The sequence below is a fragment of the Chiroxiphia lanceolata genome, chromosome 12 (genome assembly GCF_009829145.1).
Source record: "Chiroxiphia lanceolata isolate bChiLan1 chromosome 12, bChiLan1.pri, whole genome shotgun sequence".
Taxonomy (NCBI): Eukaryota; Metazoa; Chordata; class Aves; order Passeriformes; family Pipridae; genus Chiroxiphia; species Chiroxiphia lanceolata.
In genome coordinates this window covers 9,800,850-9,820,474 of record NC_045648.1, presented here as the reverse complement: position 1 = coordinate 9,820,474, position 19,625 = coordinate 9,800,850, and the positions used below count along the sequence as shown (strand labels likewise).

At 39.9% G+C, this 19,625-nt stretch overlaps 1 protein-coding gene across 2 annotated transcripts in view; it reads left to right on the top strand.

Annotated features, from left to right (window-relative positions):
• Positions 1-19,625, top strand: part of SH3GL3 (SH3 domain containing GRB2 like 3, endophilin A3) — a 61,637-nt gene that overhangs the window by 35,695 nt on the left and 6,317 nt on the right. For both annotated transcript variants that reach the window (XM_032700380.1, XM_032700379.1), the window contains 7 exons: positions 10,674-10,742; positions 11,988-12,060; positions 12,572-12,715; positions 13,394-13,527; positions 14,892-15,050; positions 17,844-17,947; positions 19,157-19,284. In XM_032700380.1, coding sequence (XP_032556271.1) covers positions 10,734-10,742; positions 11,988-12,060; positions 12,572-12,715; positions 13,394-13,527; positions 14,892-15,050; positions 17,844-17,947; positions 19,157-19,284 — 751 coding nt within the window. In that variant the 5' untranslated portion in view covers positions 10,674-10,733. The remainder of the gene's footprint in view (positions 1-10,673; positions 10,743-11,987; positions 12,061-12,571; positions 12,716-13,393; positions 13,528-14,891; positions 15,051-17,843; positions 17,948-19,156; positions 19,285-19,625) is intronic.

Sequence of the window (19,625 nt, the reverse complement as noted above, 5' to 3'; positions counted from 1 at the left end):
AAGCAACAGCAGGTGCCCAGCATTCCTGACCCTACTTAAAATTCTCTTTCTGGCATAGCCTTACTTGTAGAACAACTTGAAGCAGTATCAGAGCTAGAATGTAATGTCTGATGTTTCTGTTACTGAATTAATAAAAGAAAAAACCCAAGCCCTAAATTCTGGCAAAAAATTGCATACAAGAAATATAGTAGAAAGAACACAGAAATCATATGGGGTAAAACCTGAGTATTGCTGTCAAAGAAAGGAGATTTAATTTTTTTAAAACAGATACAGCAAGTAACAAATTGATTAATAAATGATATTTCACTGGGTATTATTGTTGACTTTTATAAGCTGCAGGACCATGACTGGCATAGTGGCCTGTTTTTACAGATGACTTAGTTGTTTAATGCTAGACACTACCTTGCTTCATCTTATCAGTGGCAGACCTTTTCTCAGAGCAAAAGGCACTGCTCTACCTTTTGCTACTTACTTGAGAGATGAGTTTTTAAAGCTCATACACAGAATCTTATAATCTGTCAAGACCTTTTATGTACTCATGTCTGTTTCTTTTTTTTCCTTCTTTTTCTTGAAAGAGCAGGAATCAAAAAAAATTTAATGCATCCAGAGTTATGTCACCAGAAGGAATTGGAAGGATGCTTGGAACTTACAGCACTGGTCAAACACCCCCATCATGGACATTGTTGGCAGATCTTTTGTGGGTTTTTTATGGCTTTGTCAAAATGACTGCCTTTCTCCTTGGAAAAAATTCTGTTGTGATAATACTCCCAAGTGGCAAAATCTTCTGTTTAGACTATGTAAAATCAGGTTATTCAACTAGTAACGCGAAATCTTTTTTTCTTCTATCTTTTTTTTGATTGTGTGAGTCCTTCCTGAAGAAAAGAAGGCATTCTTCAACCAGTAACCTCCTTTGTCATGTTCCTGGGCTCTGTGCCTTTTCCTTTTCCTTTGATGTGGTTTCCCAAGCAGAGGCTGTAAAGTTGATGAAATACATTTTGACATGTGCCTTGGTGTCTTCAGCAGTCCTTATTCATACAAACTGATTTAAGTTCGGAGAGATCCCACTAATTGGTACAGCAGAACTGTTTATAAAAGAGTTGACAGCAGCAGAAATTCTTGTCTGCATAGGTATGAGTCTCTAACACCATTGGTCTGAAGGCAGAACCTCTGGTTGATCAGTTGGTGAGGGGCTTTTGCTAAAAGACAGGCGTCTGGGATTGTCCCTGGGAGGTGTATCTGGAGTGCCTGCTGACACTCCTCCATCAGCAGGGAGTTCTGTCGTTGCTCAAATGTTCCTTGTATGTACCAGTGCTTTCCCCATCCCAGAATACATGGATTGCACTATTTGAGCTTCCTTTCTAAATCAAACTAAGCTGCCACTCCTGAACCCTTGCCAGAGCTGATCTGTGGCAGCTCAGCAGCTGTGGCTGTTCATTGATTCAGTGTGGTGGCTGCAGAGCTTACGGTCCATGGTGTGAATGGGCATTTTTCTCTGGATGAGCATATGGGGAGTTTTGATGGACTGGGTCCCTTCCTGCTGATACTGGCAGCTCTAGGCTTGACTGTAGCTGTCTCAGCTGATTGCCTGGCTGGACTTCTCTACACTTTGGGTCATGCTCAGCTGTGGAGTGTTTGCTCCATGTCAGAAAGTAGGCTGGATAATAATGCCTTACATAGATCTGCACATGACCCATTAACAGTGACGTGCTCGATGCTGAGTTCATGTTACACTGGCAGCTCCCAGAACATCTCTATGTGGGAAGGATGTGTTTGGGGACACCCTCACATCCACTTCCCAGACAAGCCACATTGAAACATCTTCCTCTTCTATTCCTCTTTAGCTGGTGTATCCTTTTATAGCTCAGTTCATCTGTCTCCCTAAAAATAATCTACTGTGATCTTGTTGCTCCTGTTTGCCTGAGAAGTTACAAGTAATGAAATAAAGGGTTCATAAATATTAGTAAGATAGGAATGTTCTTCATGAATATAAACACTCTGGCAGAACTTTCATGCATTTCTTTAACTTTGTTTGTATGATTCAGAGATCTTTTGGTAGAAAAAGTATGTTTTACTTCTTGAGAAACAGGCCCTTGAGATTCTTGGTGTCCTTTAGATGGCCTGGGGATTTTTTTTTTGTTATGTAAATGGAATTTCCTTCCAAAAACTGGGCTCTGAAAATGAGATGGGGCTCAGTGTTTATATTTCATAAGTTATGTGAAATTTTTTGAATTAAAAAATATTTAAGAAATATGTAATATTTATCTTGGTGTGTCCTTAAATGTAACACATTTCTACATCTATTTAATTTTTTTCGTATTTTACAAAAATTAAAGTCTTTTTGGTATTTTGATTTTGTCGGCTGCTGGGACAGGATTTGCTCTCGGATCCATCAGAAATCCCTAAGGAAGTTGATAGTGTGAGAATAGTCAGGAGCTGTCTTTGAAGTACGGGCATATCCTACAGCTCTTACTTTATGTTTCTACTTTAAACATATGAGAATAAACACCTTCAGTGAAACACTAGGATATAAATTACTATGGCCATGGATGTAGTTTTCTGGATTTCTGGTTCAGCTGCTTGTGATGGGTAATGAATTATGGGAGAAACATGCAATTTTTCCAACACTTCATCTCCCTGCATTTTTGTGGAAGTGTGCTCTGCCATGGGTACTGCCAGACTGCTGCTTGAATTTTTTTATTCTCAATATGATTATAATTTTAATGTATTTATACCTCCCCAAAATTCCAAAATATTATATTAAATTTTATGATGATGCCTAAATTGTTGGCAAAAAAAAAAAGCTCCACTTTCTTAAATACTCATGTACAAGTGTTGTTAAATTCAAAGGTATTTTATACCACTCATGTAGCCATGGAAACAATAACAAGTATTTGATTTTTAGGGCGCAGCTTCTTGCACACCATAATTTTGAATAAATAGCAGTAGGACTCAATTCAGCTGCTTGATTAATTTTTTCAAAAAAAAACCAAAACAAAACCAGTTCCCTCTGCTGCTGTCAGAAATCTTTTGTACCCTTTTTCCAAGTGCTTTGGGAAAATCTGTGCCTCTGCTGGCTGGAAGTTCAGTAGAAGAAAAAGTTACAAAGTGCTCTGTGAAGGTGATGACCCCCCTGAGCTTGACACCGTGAGGTGCTGAGCACTCCAGGCTTGATCCAGCAAAGCACTTTAGCACCTACTGAGATGACCTTAAATGTTTTGCTGGAGATGAGCCAGTGTTCTGTATTTGCATGACTGAAACATCTGCACTTTGTGGTGGACCCTTTATTTTTTTTGGGGGGGGGGGGGGATTAAATCTTTTTTTCTTTAAAGTACATCAGAGCAAGAGAATTTTTGTTTTCTTTGAAAACACAGCATACTGAGGTAACTAAAGAGTTCCTGACATCGTTTAGTGCTTAACCTCTAAATTAAGGGGCTTGGATTTTCACCAAAGCATTAGGATAGTGTGAGCTGTGTCAATATAATGAAAAGAACAGGTCCAAGTACTGGTACACTATTATAGTTTGGCTTTTTTCCTTATTGTTGTAGGGTTTTTTTAAAGAAGCCTGAGAAAAATCTCTTCTTGGGTATATATTACCCATTTGAATTTGCACATGATTTTGCAGTTTTAATGGCTCTGACATCCTTGTCTCTGCACAGCTCTGACCTCTGTCTTAGGACATTCTTGGTGCAGGAGGAGAGACCTGAAGAGGTGGCCATTCTCACACATGGCTGGTTTCACCACCCTCTGCAGCTGTTCCAGGGGCCAAGTGCTGTGTTTCTTTAGTCTTTTGTTTAGATCTGCATTTGAAAATGTGCATCCTAGTTTAGTTTCTCAGTGTGGAGCACTTAAATTTTCTTCTGACCATTCAGACCTTTATTAGATCTCTAGAACTCAGTGACGGGGGTACCTGTTAGCTGCCCATTCACCTGGTCAATAAAGCAGAACATTTTATTCTTTTTTTGAAGAATAGTTTTCTATCACAGTGGCAAACTTTGTGCAACTGGCTCTGCAAGTGTGTGCACCTTTAAAGGTGCACTAAGATGCAAGACACTGAGTAAGCTGTGTTGTAGGTTCAAGTTTTTGGGGGCCTGCACTACCTGAACTAGTAGTAACCTTTTGGGGTTACTACTTTTATATGAAATATATAAATCAGGAAAGGAGAAAAACTACTGATATACATAGCACTGTAGTAGAACTTAGAAGCACAAAAGAGGGAGTGACAGGTATTTGAAGTTAAACTGCTTCTGATCTAGAACAGAGGCTGACATTTTGGTCTCCAGTCTCATAGAGCATTCTGGAGAAGGACAAAGAAGAAAGTCTGTCCCTCCCGTCAGGAGGGTGAACACTGCAAGGAGATTCTTACCAACCACCTTATTCTTCCCTTTGTTTATGACAGGCTTAAATAAGATTTTTCAGAAAGCTGTTAGTGTTGTCACATTGCATTAAATCCTTTGTATGTAATGATTTAAGACAAAAACAAACAATTACATGGCTACAGGGAAATCACTGGAGGTTTTAATAATTTATTAAGAGAAGCATTAACTATTATGTTTTAACCATACTGGAATGTAGTATTTGTACTAAATACTGTATTTAAGATGTATTTAATACATTTGTGCAGTTTGGCCCAGTTATGTTTCTGTGGGAAAAGAAGCCAAACAGTTACATTATTTCCTGGCTTTCCATGTGTTAACTTTGGGATGAATCTATTAGTTTTCCCAGTTGATTGCTTACTTCCTTTTCTGAGAGAGGGAAATAAATTTAAATTATTTTCATAGCTTTCTCTTTTTTGTTAAAAGATTTTTCCTAAAATCTAGGCTTTGTCTCATGGGTTTGACAGTGTGCATATTTATGACAAATACAGAAATTTTCCATCCCATTAAAGTTTCAACAGATAATTTCAGCAGATACTCCTTCAGGACAAAATTAATGCTGTAACTTCGTGAAGAGTCATTAAAAGGTCTTAAGGCTTTAATAGAATATGATACCTTTCATTCAGTCATTAACTATTATGGGATGATTTCCTGGCCAGGAACGAGCAAAAGGGTTTTGGTGGCCAGTCACTTCTTTCAACAGTAGCTGAATAACAGCAAAAAACTGTGATGGTTCAATCCCAGTTAATGGCTGTTGCAAAAGAGAGGCAAAACAAGTGAAACAGAAGGTCAGAGCATGTGTGAAAGTATTGGCTGGCAGGAATCCTATTGACTTGTATTATAAAATACCCAGTGGATATATATAAAAAAAAATAGGGTAATTGTTTTGAGAGTTTTATCAGCTCTCTGTTGATCTGGGATATTTTTGGCAGTTTCTCATGTTCAGTAACCTTCCATACTGAAATATGAAAAAGTACTGTAATTCAGTGTATATGATGTACAAAACACTAGTAAACCAGCATTTTTCTGAAGATTTTTTTCTATAATCCATACGAGAACAGAAAATGTACAATTCCTGTGCAATAAGAAGGATAAATCTTAACATACATTAAATAAAAATACCAAAAAAATACATAAAAGCTTCAGGCTTTTTTAATTTAGAGTTTCAGTGAGCCATAGATTTTTGCTTTAAACTATAGATAGTTTGTGTGCTGTGTTCATGCTTAATTACAACAGAACACATCAAAAGAAAATTATATTGTCTGAAACAAATTAGAATAACAAAGAACTAGCATGAGAACAAAATCTCAATATTAGGTTTATAGAAAAGATGTTTTCTCAGAGAATTTTTTTTAATATAAATTCCTTTACAGATAAGTATTTAGTCTTTTAAGACTGTGTAACAAAACTACAAATTGCATTTTGAACTGTAGCTGGATATGAAGAATTAAAATAGAAATCACAATATCTGGAGGGTTTTCTTTCAAAGCCTATTTGTTTTATTCTAGAATTTTCTTCCTATAAAATTCCACGTAAGCCCACCAGGGACTTTCAGATTGCTTATAATACAATGCCCTATTTTATTTGTCAATATTAAAAAGAAGGGTAGGATCTAGGAAGAAGTAACAAGCAAGGAGTATTTGTGTACAAACTGCAACCCTTTTTCAGGCAAAAAGGTCTTATATAGAGCATGCAAGTTTTACAATAGAAGGTAGTTTGCTATCATGTGTAACTACAAATAAGAGGCTGATTTGGAAGTGTTTTCATGTTCATAATTTAGGATTTGGGTTTTTTTCTCCCCACTAACTCTAGTACATCAAGTGGGATGGAGGGAATTGTACAGACACCTGAGAGGAGGAAATCCTTCCATTTCACAGCTATTCTCTGGGTGTAGATTTTGATCCAGAGGAAACCTAATCAGGTCCAGCAGAAATATAACTAATGAAGGGCTTTAGCTGCTGACCTGGCAGAGGAATAGTAAAGTAATGGTGGCTCCCATTGTGGGAACTGGGTATTTTCAGAGTCCCAAATTCTAGCTCTGGCCCTGTCTAGTGAAAAGGTGCTGAATCCATGGCACCCAGCTTCTGAATTTGGAGATGAAGGATTCCTCCTTGGCAAGTAATTCCAAGCTCCACTGGAGTACATGCCCTGTGTGATGGTGGCCATTTTGTCCTCGATTAGCTGACTCATAAAACCTGATAGATATTGCCATGTAATTACACAGCCCCACAGTTGGGCATCTCTATTTATGTTCAAAGCATTTTGCAGCTTGATATAATGCATGTGAATGATGCTCAGCAGCTAGTCAGGGAACTAAAACCCAGCAGCTGTCTCCTTTGTGCATCCATTTTCAATAATTAATTGAGTATTCTGTGAGTTTTAATTGTGAGAGGGGTGATGCTAGTTTTACAACTCCTAAATTCAGTATGATTAGAACAAAAGCTTTTGTGTTTCTAAATGCAAGACTAGTACAGCTGATCCTGATTAAACCAATATGAAATAAACTGTAGTGGTGTAAAATTTAATTATAGCCATTAGAACTTTATACCTGTTTTACTGTTGGGAGCTCAGACAGTATATAGGCTGTAAGGAATCATTTTATGGTATCTCTCTTGGCACCAAGGTAGTCTGCCTTTTCAAAGGACATTATTGCTCAGAGTAAATATCGTTGAAGTGTCCTTGGGCTAGAAATTGCAGTATCATTAATGTTTGCATAGAACAGGGAAAGTGTGTGAATAAACCTTTTTCATGTGGTCCATCTTTTTGCTCCCAAATGTAGGTGTGTGTTAGGTTGTCTTCAGAGCCTGAATGAAACTGTGTCTGCAGATCCTGTGTCTGGCTCTGTGGAGTTGCATTCACAAGTTACTATAAATACAAATTTAGAATGGGAGTCAAGGGCCTTCAGAGAATATCTGCTCCACTTGAAGCAGGTCCTGTTAGAGCAGGTTGTTCAGGGCTTTGTCCAACCAAGGCTTGGAATGTTTTCAAGTACTGGAGCTCCATAGCTTCTCTGGACAACTCGTTCCAGTGTTTGCCCACCCTCTTGGTGATTTTTTTTCTTCTTTTTTCCTTTTTAACGGGTCCAAATTTCTTGTTTTCCAACTTAATGACTACTGCTTTTTGTTCTTCCAGAATATTCAGGCTTCATCTTTTCATACACTCGCACTAGGCAGACAAACCCACTTCACAAACCACTCAGCTCTGTTTGTATGCCCTGTGCTCCATTCCCCTGAGCATATCAGTGACCCTGCACCAAATTCACCCAGAATGTCAGTGTCTGGTACTGGGGAGCCCAAACTGGACACTTGCAGCAGATCTGGTCTCACAAGTGGTAAATAGAGGGGAATTACCCCTTCTCTGGACCTGCTGTCTGTGACGTTGCCAATAAGGGCCAGTATGGGGTTGGCTTACTGCACCTCAAGGGCACAATTCTGACTTAGGTTCACCTTGTTTTCCAAGGTGCTACTCTGCAGAGCTGTTTCATAGCCAGTTGGCCTTCAGCCTGTACTCTGCATGGGGATAATCTGTGCAGGTGCAGGACTTTACATTCGTGTTTGAGCTTCATGATGTTCTGTCAGCCCATTTTTCCAGCCTGTCAAGGCCCTTATGAGGAACAGACAAACCATCCAGTGTATCAATTACTCACCCCAAGGTGGTGTCTTCCAGACTGTCAAGGAGTGTACTCTATCCCATCATCCAAGTTGTAAATTGAATTACTTCATTAATCACTGCAGATTGTAGATGCAGAATCTACATTCTGGATCTAACTTAGATGCCTTCCTTACAGTGATTCCCTTGCAAGAAGTGACTCAGTGTTTCTGCAAATATTTTCTCCCTCAGTGAGTGACATTGAATTTTATACTTTCAAAGCATAGGGAAGAGTTTTGCGACGTTTCAGAAGAGAAACCAAAACTAAAGCTGGGTGGCAGCCTTTGGGCAGAGGCACAGGGGGCGGGCAGGGCGCTGCCCTGTGCCAAGGGGCATGTGTTGGCACTGGGAGTGCAGGCTCACACCTGGATCAGCAGCTGCAGTCCTGGAAAAACAGCACCACCACAGTGTGCCTGAGCTTCAGACTGTTCTTCAAGGGAGATGTGTGTGACCATGTATGGCCATCAGTAACCCAGTGAGAGCTAAGGGATGCCAGTCAATAAATAGTGTGTGCCCTGATACATTCACTGAAAACACACCAACTCCCAGTGTATCTGATGAGAAATTGCATTTTTCAGAGCATCTTTTGTCAGCAATAAGCCAGTGGCATTTTTTTTTTCTCTGTGGCATTACTGTTAGTGTGTGAGTTTTCAGCTCGTCTACTTGCGTTGCTTGTTGTAACATTCAGATCTGTTCTCTCCCAGTGTGGAACAGTTCATTGTTTTAGTCATTTGGGGCAGTAATTTATTATTGATTATGCTTTCACAGTCGAACAATCACATTACTTTATTAAATCTATTCTTCATCAGCACATAAATGGATTATTTGTAATGAGACAGCTATGGGTTGCTACTGAATGTGGGTTTTGCATCTTCAGCCTGAGAATGGTAATTCCCTCCCTGCACTCAGCCTTTGGAAAGGGATCACCATGAGAGGTTTCGGGAAACCACAAATATTTGCATTGCCTGCTGGAGAAAGAAAACATGTGTGAGTGAGGCTATGGAAAATGGCATTGATTATTTTAGGAATTAACAGTACACAGAAAGGAGACAGAAACTGCCAGTGTAGAGGAGCTGCACAATTCATGATAGGCTGCTTTTTGTGCAGCCTTGTCATGGCTCTTTCTCCATCTGCTCAAGGGCTCCTCAGACGCTCCTGCAGAGAGCAGGGCAGTGCCCCCCTCAATGCCTGGCCTCGGGTTACTTCTCTGCTGTGATGTCTTACAGCAGAAAGATGATGACCCTCAGGAACTCACTGGTTGTTGGGCTTCTTTGGCTGTTTTATCTGCTTTTGTGCTTGTTCTGTCAGTGTTCTGGAAGAGAAATAATCCTGACAAGTGTGTGTGCTGTTTGGCATATTAAGAATAAAGATTGTGAGTGCTGCTGTAAAGCCAATAGAAATAATTAGCTGTATGTCTCTCTTTGAACTCACATTTTCCCTTAAGCAGGACTGTTCTGACTGTGTGGTAGCAGTGATATCGGTGCAAGGTCAGCTGCCTCTGAACTCCCAGTTCTGCTTTCTCAGCTCCTTGCTGGATTTTGGCAGGGCAGTGCACTCCCTGCACACCTATGCAGTGCAGGCAGTGGCTGAGAACAGGGAGCCATTGCACTACAGAGCCCTGACCCATTTTCAGATTATGCAAGCCTCCAGGGCCCTTCTAATTCAGCGAGATGAATTCCCTTTTAGAAGATCCTGAGGACAGACAAAACACTTCATTGGGGGCAGGTTTGGGGAACATCAGCAGTCAGTGAGTTAGGCCTGGATTTCACATTGTGCTGTTAAAGATTCAGTGATGAAAGCCAGTTAAAACAGAGAAATGTTTAGTATTTTTGCAGGAATTATCCTAGGAATTTATGTTTAATGTTTGTTGAGTGTGTGTTAAACCAGTGTTTAGTGGAGTGATCCTTTCAAAGGTTGTTTCACACTGAGTGAGGATCAGGCGCTTTTCGTGCTGTTGCAGCACAGGTACAGTGCACTGCAAGAAGCAGATGGCTGAGTTCTGCCTGAGGGCTTATTCCCAGCCATGATTTACTCAGTGAGGACCAAACTCAGGTCAGACAGCCTGGAGTTCTCACACAAAAGTTGGGATAACTTTTCAGCCATTTCAGATTTACTGAAATCCGTGTAAAACTGATGCTTTGAGTTTTTGATGAACGCAAGACATTCATAAAGATGCTGAGTCACACAGGTGAGTCACAATGCAGCATTTTTCATGAGTCTGTTCTTTCCACAGAATTGCACACAACTCCCACTAGCAGGAATGGGAATTGTATTTCTGAACCTACTGGCATATAAGACCAGAAGGTTCTTGGAAATACAGAGCTGGAGAGACACACTTGAAAGGATTACTCTGGATTTACCTGCAGTCAGACTCTGGTTCCTGTGCCAAAGTCTGCAGTGTAGGTTATGCCTCTAGAGTACAGACTGTTTTAGCATGAGAAATAATTTTCTGTTTGCCTGTTCTAAATTCATATCAGGTACCTTTGTTTCTCTTGAAGTGACTTCTTCACTTCCAAGACTGTTTACTTTTGTCTTGCATAGTTGTCTCAAATGGTTGCTGCTTATTTTCTGATCTGGAGTCAATTCCTGTGACTCTCAGTGATATTTATTCTGTAATTAATACCTTTTTTCCCCAAATTTATCTTTTTACAGTTATTCAGTGAAAAAATAAGTGGAGCAGAAGGAACAAAGTTAGATGAGGAATTTCAAGAGATGGAAAGGGTAAGGAAAGTTACATTATGGTTTTCAGTATTAAGCTATTGCAGAATCAAAAATGTTTCACTTTTCAAGTGATGGAATGGTACTGTAGATTTAGCTGGGGGGGAAACCCCACGATGTGCTTCCAAACAGAAATACATAAGGATAAATGAAAATTTATCTTTGAGCCTTGTCAGCTCAGCCAAGGGAGAAGAGACATCCTCAAAAGCTGTTTGAGCAGAGGAACAGGTTCCACTGACACCTGTCAGCAGTGAAGAGAAGCTCCTCCATGAATGGTGCAGAGTATCAGGAGGCACCTTTTTTTTCTGTCTGGGAAATTAGAGAAATCTTCAGTGTTAGTGAGTCTTTGTATCTGTCACAAAGTCTTCCCATCTGATACTATTCATTATAAAAATCTAACTACTTAGGTGAGATTTTTCTCTTCATATAAAATTACGTTTCTTAGTATAAATCCTTTTTCAGAAATTTATATGAACTATGGAAATTGAGATGTTTGCCATCCACTTTTTAGTTATTTTGCAAATTAAACAATGCTACTGCCAGTTTCTGCTTTTACAGCTTTTATGTGCTTTTTTTTTTTAGTTGCCATTGCCTTTCTGTGTCTTTTTTCATGTTCACAGTAGACCTAGGTCACAGCTTTTATTGTTGGGAGATTGAGAAAAGAGGTCTTGAATTTGTCATCCAAACAGGCTTCTAAGTTCCAGTATCTTTGGCTATGGAATAATTATTTCCTTTCCCTACATTGTAAGGGTAAAAATATGCAGGCCTGAGGGGAGGAAAAGGGGAACAAACCAGAAATGTGATTTTTTTTTTTTTGTTTGCATTTCATAAACTATTAAATGGGAAGACAGTGCAAACTACTGCTTTAAATGACCCCAGCCCCAAGACTGTGAGGGATATATTCACTCTTTGTCATATGTGGAGAAAAGCAGTCTTAGAAGCAACTATTGAGCTGGCAGGAAAATTGTAATCTAAAATGTGTAAGCAGTCAAGACTGATGGGCTGGAAAGGCAAACCCACATTTTGATGTAAACTTTCTCTTGTTCTCAGTACTACCTGCCAATCATTGGGGGTTTTTTTGCAAAATTCTGTCATAACTGTGAAATGGATATTTATGTTAAGCTACAATATTTGTTTTATTTTAAATAACATTTCATAATCAGCTAGAATAGTATATTATGTCCAATAGAATGATCAACTTTCTCGTATGCAGTTTGCTTTTTGCTAACTGTTACTTTTCTGTTTCAGAAAATTGATGTTACTAATAAAGCTGTAACAGAGCTTCTGTCCAAATCCACGGAGTATCTTCAGCCAAATCCAGGTAGGACAGGTCCTGGATTTTGATGAACATTGTTTTATTACTTGGAAATTAATTCTAGGCAAATAAAAGCTAATTAGGTCATCATGGTGAGGCTTCTCTCTGGAGTTCTGCAAAGTTCTTCTAAGGAAGTGAGGGAGAGAGAGCAGGAGATTGGCTTTGGCTGTGCTTGTATCTACTCTGTGTTGGCTTTCTGCAGTATTTCTAATCAAGGAGCTCACAGGCAGGACTATTCAAAGGAATGTGAGTGTTGGTGAATATCCACAGATGACAACAACCACTCCCACTGTGTATTTGCCTGAAGTAATGATGCTCTTTCAGCTGGGAGTAAAAACCATTTTCATATGACCCATGTTGTTGAATGGAATCTTATTCCAACTTTCGACTACCAAGTACTGACAACAAAAACCTTACCAACCTGCACACCAGCTTAGTGACTTGCTTTGCGACTTTGCTTGTTAAATGATTAGTTTTAAAAGTGGTTTTATTCACTTTTTTTTAATGTCCTCCTTAGCATACAGAGCCAAGCTGGGAATGCTGAACACTATGTCAAAGATCAGAGGCCAAGTTAAAACCACAGGCTATCCCCAGACAGAGGGACTCCTGGGAGACTGCATGATACGGTATGGCAGAGAGCTGGGCGATGAGTCTATGTTTGGTGAGTTTGTGAATCTCCTCTGTGAATACTTCTGCATAAAGTTCTTTGCAAAATGTTACTCAGTGACATAACCTGTGTAAATAGCTGCTGCAGGTAAGAGGGAAAGTTTAAGTACAGGGATCAGGGGATGATTGATATAGTTAAGAAACATGATGCTTCTGCACATTTATCCACCTCTGTTGCAGGTGGGTTTGCTAACATTGACAACTGGTGCTGTCTGATCATCCCTATTATTACCATAACCATTTTATTTTCTAAGTTGCCAAACCTAAGTAATTTAGGGTGATTCTTAGATGCAGTGTATTTCTTTTAACCTTTAAATAAAAATGGTTATGCTATATTTGAGAAGTAAACTAAGGGAAACATTTCTTGTAGAAAAAAATAAACAGTGACTTTAGATAATTTTTTTTTTTTTTAAATAATGACCTGGGCAAATACAGTAGGGAAAACAGTAATTTTTTTTCCTTTGATGCCCTTCATGGAAAAAAAAGGTAATTCAGAACAAAAACTTTCCAGATCTAGTTTTCTGTATGGAACAAGCATAGCTTGAATTATTTTTTTTTACTCTTCAAGAGCCTCTGGCAGATACAAAGATACCTATTTGAAATGGGTATTGCATTAGACAGATTTTCTGCTTTTGCATATCTGGAGTTATAAGTAGCTTATTCTTTACCATAGGCCTTGCACTACTGGATGCTGGGGAGAGCATGAAGCAAATGGCAGAAGTGAAGGACTCGCTTGATATCAATGTCAAACAAAATTTTATTGATCCTCTACAGTTATTGCAGGACAAAGATTTAAAAGAGATTGGGGTAAGTTTTCCAGGGCAAATCTTCACTTATGAATAATGAGAGTCAATCAAACTCTACTTTCCTGAGATTTTTCTTGAAAGCAATAAGGCCAATAAATTTCACTGCATATAAGTTTCTCTCTCTGGCAAAACAGTGATGAAATCCACTTAAAATCAATGCCTGGCTATTTCTCACTTGTCTAACCTACTCCATTTGTTATATTGCTTGTAGAATCAGTACAAGGATAGTGAAAAGAATGATATTCTTTGTTTTTCTGCTATTTTATTTTAACCAACATTTTTATTAAATCTTATGAACATGTGAGTGGGCTGTGATTTACTGCTAGTGATTATCCTATCTTACCATCTCTGTCAGCCTAAAGCTGTTTTATAATAGAGAATGAATATAACTGTTAGAAAAGGCTATTCAGGGCAATCACAGAATGTTCTGAAAAGTGTCATAAAATGTTGAAGTGCCATATGCCACTATAGGAAAAATATAGGACACTAAGGAACACATTTTTAACCTTTAGAGTTAAGGTTTTCAGTGTTTTTGTTTACAATGTGACAATTCAAAGAAAGCCAGGCAGTCTTTGTTTGAGTCTGTTGATTCCAATGGAGTTGAGTAATAAGCAAGTTAAAATGATGAAATGCAGAAATGAAAGTTATTTTATTTGTTTACACATAAATGTATGTGGAAAGCATAGCAAAAAGATACTAATAATGTCTTGATGTCTCTAACTGTCTCCCATGATACATAACTGTTTTCACTTGTGGTTCTTCTGAACTGATGAAAAGAAGTTGTTTGACGTTAGTTTTAATGAGCATTTTGTACTGTCACTTTGAGTCCATTCTCCAAGTCTGTCAGTCCCGTGATTTTTGGCAACAGAAAAACTTGTGTAGGTAGATGGAAGTGTCAAGTTGATACCTAACAAGGAGAGCAAGAATACAAGATTTATTGAAGCACTGCTTATGATGGGAAAATAACCCTTTAACCTTTAGCAGTCGTATTGCAAGCAATTCAGGGCATAAAATTGAATTACATGTAGATTAGGGTGACACACACATATTTAGGTGGATCCTGCTTCTCATTCAGAGAATCTGAGGTGTTGCATATTTAGTGAACTCCATGAGGTGGTTGTCTAAGATTAGCAAATCAAAATAGCCAATACCCCACGTGGTAACAAATGGCTGTTTATTAAAATTTCATTCAGCCCTTGACTTAGCTGATGCTGCCTTGGATCAAAGGGATGGGTTGTAATAATCTCTGAGACTTGTATTTCTCTGAGTCTGCATATATTTGCATCCTTAACTGAAATTTCCTGTGTTTGTTTGGGCATGTCCCGTTTGGTCCTTCTCATAAATTAGCATCCTTCTCTAATTTAGCATCACCTGAAGAAACTGGAAGGACGTCGTTTGGATTACGATTATAAAAAGAAGCGTTTTGGAAAGATCCCGGATGAAGAAGTGAGACAAGCAGTAGAAAAATTTGAAGAGTCAAAGGAACTGGCTGAAAGAAGCATGTTCAATTTCTTAGAAAATGATGTAAGTCTGTCCTGCATTTTTGTTTGCTGCAGTACATCCAGGAGGGCAAATGTGTGGGACTGGATAAAGCCTGTCCCATCCTTCACAGAAGGTAAGGTCTGAGAACAGAAAGTGCCTCTTCCCGCTTTTAATCTCCTGTCAGAGAAGAACATAATGCACAGCATAAATGGGAGAACTCAAGAATTCAGGAATTTCTTCTGGAGATACAGTGGCTCAGACAAGGTTGCCACAGAACTAGCTGCGAGTAGAATGCAGTTTGGTCAGTGAGAGGGTGAAAGTTGGAAGATTAGCATAGTCATAGACCTGCTGCTGAAACTATGAGCAAGGGTGTATACCCTTTATGAATATTAGATCACTTACAGCCAAAAATTTGCTGCTGTTTTGGAGTCTCTGAATGATTTTACCTCTGAAAATCATTATTGTTACTATTTGGCTCTGAAAATTACTCCATAGAGTGAGTTTGTGGCTTGGGCTCAGGTATGTGGACTTTGGCTCAGTGTCCAAGTCCATCATAAATGATGTCTAAATAAGGAGCAGCTGTGGTCATTCAGGATAATCCTCTCTTCTGTCCACACACAGACGAATAGCAGGATGTGCTTTCTCCCGTGTAATCATGGAATTGTAGGAAAAGAGAACTGGACCCATTTGGGCCTATTCCAAAGCTTTCTCTTTTCCTTTAGGTGCAGCATTACAGAAAACGCACTTACAAAATTAAGAAGTGTGCTGTCTGAGCAAACTGCAACAAAGAGGAACTGTTAAGTGAGAATATTTAACTGCAAGCAGCCTCTCCCTCTATGCACACCCAGCTATAAACTAGTGTGTAGCTCCTAAACTGTTTGTAAATGGGACACATTTGTTCCAGCAGGGTATAGTGTAAGGCAGTAAAGCCTCTTGCTGCTTCACCAGTGCAAGTTATATGAGGGCAGCAAAAACTGTAATGTGCTCCATCAACAATTCCAGCACTGTCCCACTGTTGGCTCTGCCAATTGCCTGGTTGCAGTGTATATGTGTTTTACAATTCTGCCTTCCATCAGCAGCTGAGAAATGTTTCAGAGAGTGTTTATCATTAGTCAAAGCACCAAACTGAGGGTAAAACAGTACAGGAGTTCAGCTGGTTTAGCTCAGCCACTAGAGAACTTATGAGTTACGCTTTCTAGTATAACTTACTCTGCCTTTGGGAGGGTGTGAACTGGATGTCCCTCTGAGGTTTTTTCCATACCCATTTCCTATTGTTTCTCTTTAAAGAAAACTCTGTGCTCTTTCCCTTCCATTTTCCATGCTGACTCAATCTGTCTGTCTTCCTCAAACTTCTCATTACAGCCTTGTGGTCTAACCCCAGTCTAACTGGGTTTGCAGAGATCTTAACTGCAATCACTTCCTTATGATCCTTTCCAGTTCCCCAGGTGTCTCCCTCTCTTGGTCTTCTTGCCACGCAGTCTCTGCTCTCTGAGGTCTGGTTCCCAGCCACCTTGCCAGGTGCCTTTTCCAGACTCAATCCTGATCCACATCTTTCTCAGGTTTTTGCACAGCTAGTTCCAGACCTCCCACATAGACACTGTTGCAGGCACTTCTTATCAGATCCATCTTCCTGCCTTTCCCACTCAACCAGTCCCAGGCTCATCTTCCTAAGTGGCTTTTAGTCCCTCAAGTTTCTCTGGCTCTTTCCCAGTTTCTCTCTCTCTCTTCTAATACACAATTCCATATTTCTTCTGGCTCGTAGTTTTTCTTGTTCGGACAGTCTTTTTCTCTGACCACCCCATCCAAACCCCAGGCACTTTATGTGTTGTCCTCAGCTGTTTATATTACTCTCTTCTGACTGTGATGGAATTATATCAGCTGTTGGTTTGGTTCTGTGCATTTTATTTCTGTGTGCTGTGTGACAGTGTTTGGCTCTCTTGGAGTCCTGGCAGAATTTCTAATGGTCTTTTTAACTGAGTAAAAGCAGACAAAGGATAGCACAAAATTGTCATGGATCCATAAAACATTTGTAGAAAGCTTACTCAGATATTTTCTTGTGATCCAGTGTCTGAAGAAATCATGACAGAATGGAAACATGTTAGACTTCCTGGGGTCTGTCTTCTTAATGTTGTCTTAAAGGAAGAGGACAAATCTATTACTGCTCCATCCCCTCATACAGCTTGAACTTTTCTGCTTGTCTTAGGAGAATGAGATTATTTGTTACCTCATAAATAAAAATATTTTGAATTTTTTTTTTCTTCTTCATATTCTCCCTTTCCTCCACATTCATATTTTTGAACGATTGGCTGATGCTTTTAAAATCCAAATAGGTAAATCAGGTTTCATTTATCGGTTTATAAATGCTGCCATCTAGTGAGGTAAGTTCAGATCATTTCAGAACTGTAGTTTATAAACATTGCTAATCAACACTAATGGGTCTGAGTCACAAGAGCTGTCACGGTGTAATTTCTTCCAACATTCTGATCAGAAAAGCCCTATTTTCACCTGCTAAGGGGTCATGTCCTGTTAAATGTTTCGGGCTTGGGTGTTGACAGACAGCTGGCTTGGAAGTTGAAAGCAGAAGGGATTTGCACATTGTGAGAGGAAATGACTCAAGGACCCAGCCCTGAGTTAGTGAACTAGAAGTTACACCTCAGTTTTGTTCAGTTTCCAACTGGCAGTTTCTTTGACAGACTCACGTGCTCTTTTCCAACAGCCTCCACAAGGTACCGTGGTCTTTTGAGATACCAGGTCTGTTTTGAATGATCTGTTCATTTATCCTTCAGCTGAATGTACTGCAGGCTCCTTACAACTATTTTCCTCTCTGTATTTCAGATAGAACAAGTCAGCCAGTTGGCTGTGTTTGTAGAAGCAGCACTAGATTACCATAAACAATCCACAGAAATCTTGGAGGATCTGCAGAGCAAGCTGCAAAACCGGTAAGACTGAACCCCTCAGAAAGTTTTGATCCTCTTTTGCAGCCGAGGTTCACAACTGTGGAAGGTCACTGAAGCAGGAGATCCTGTAGCACCAGCTCACAGATGCACATTTGCTGTGCTTTGTGCTGTGCTGAACTCCACTGCTTTCAACTGCTGCCACCTGGCAGGTTTTTGCTGTGCTGGGAGACTTTAATGCAATGCAGGATCTGCCCAGGGAGCTCTGAGTGTGTGCAGTGTGTCTCACATCTGCGGAGGTTAATGAGGACAGCCTCCCTTTGTTTGGAAGTTTATTTCAACTTGCATACCTGGAGTTGTGTTTTGGAGGCTTTGCTGAGGAGTTGGCCTCTTTTCGTTGAGATTAAAGGTAGAACAACATTCTGCAGCACAGTGAGGAACCAGCCAGCTGGCTCGGAACACAGCTGTGCTGTAACACACGTGTGAAAGGCCCAGGTACTTTGTGTCATCCTGGGAGAAGTTAAAAATGCTGCTGCCATTAATGTGTTCTTGGAGAACCAGAGACCTAAGTGTCACCGTAGCAAAGGCAGAGTCGAGATAAGTGTCTAGGGCTTTCAGATCAGGGTGGGCACAGTGGCTGTGAGCATTGACATGAGGGTATCTGTGTCTGCAGACACCCTGCACCATCCCAGCTGGAGGGGGCAGGGAGACAAGGAGTTCTCAGCTCAGCCACATGCACATACAGGAAGGGGTATTGAGGCAGCTGTGGTGGCCAAATGGTTGTTTCCCATTTTCTCTAATGAAAAGGCAGTGTGTGAGATGCAGTGTCTGGGCCTCTGTCCTGGCTGTGTTTCTGCATGTGCCATTTGCAGTTGAGCTTTCCAGAGAGCTCATTTCTGCAACTTGTGCTGAACTCAGTGGCAGCCGTGGGTGCTTATCACTTCTCAAACTCAGACTGTTAAGTTTTATGCCTCTGTCAGCAGGACTGAAGTATTAAATAAAATTCTTCAAATAAAACAGGGACTTGTTGAAATTCAAGTATTGCATTAGAATTGAGGAGCCTTTACTAAAAACACATACTCTCCCCAAAAAACCCAACCCAACCAACCAAAAAACCCACCACAATAAAACCAAAACCAGCAGGAGGTTTTTTTACCCCACCTTTCAAACAGCAAAGCACTGAACCTGAGCTTAAGTTCTGCTAGTACTTCTTCCTTCAAGGTCAGTCTCTTGCCACTCTTCTCTCTGTTACAGAATAAATGTAGCATCTAGTCGGCCTAAACGTGAATTTAAGCCAAAGCCTGTAATAACTACAACTCTGGAAATTGGTGATAATCAGCAGCACAATGGGATTGCCTATAGTTCTTCCATAAAAACATCAGGTAAGTCTGTCACCACAGAATTACTGTGTCTATAGATGTTTTGCCAGGGTATTGCTTGAGGTATTCCTTGTACCATGAGAACAGTGGATCCATGAGACATCAATATTCATGCATTTGACTCCAGTTTGTTCCCCGGATTTGGAAATGGAATTGTGAAGCAGTGTTCCTCTCAACAGCCTCTCACCCATCTGAAATTTAGGTGTGGCATTCTGCTTGGTCTTTTATGTTCCCTGTATTGCCACTGAGGGTGGGAGGAGAGAGGGAGAGGCACTTGCAGAAAACAGTTAATTTCTTGCAGAGACAGATGCCTGTGGTGGGTGTGTTTGATCACTGTCTGGAGT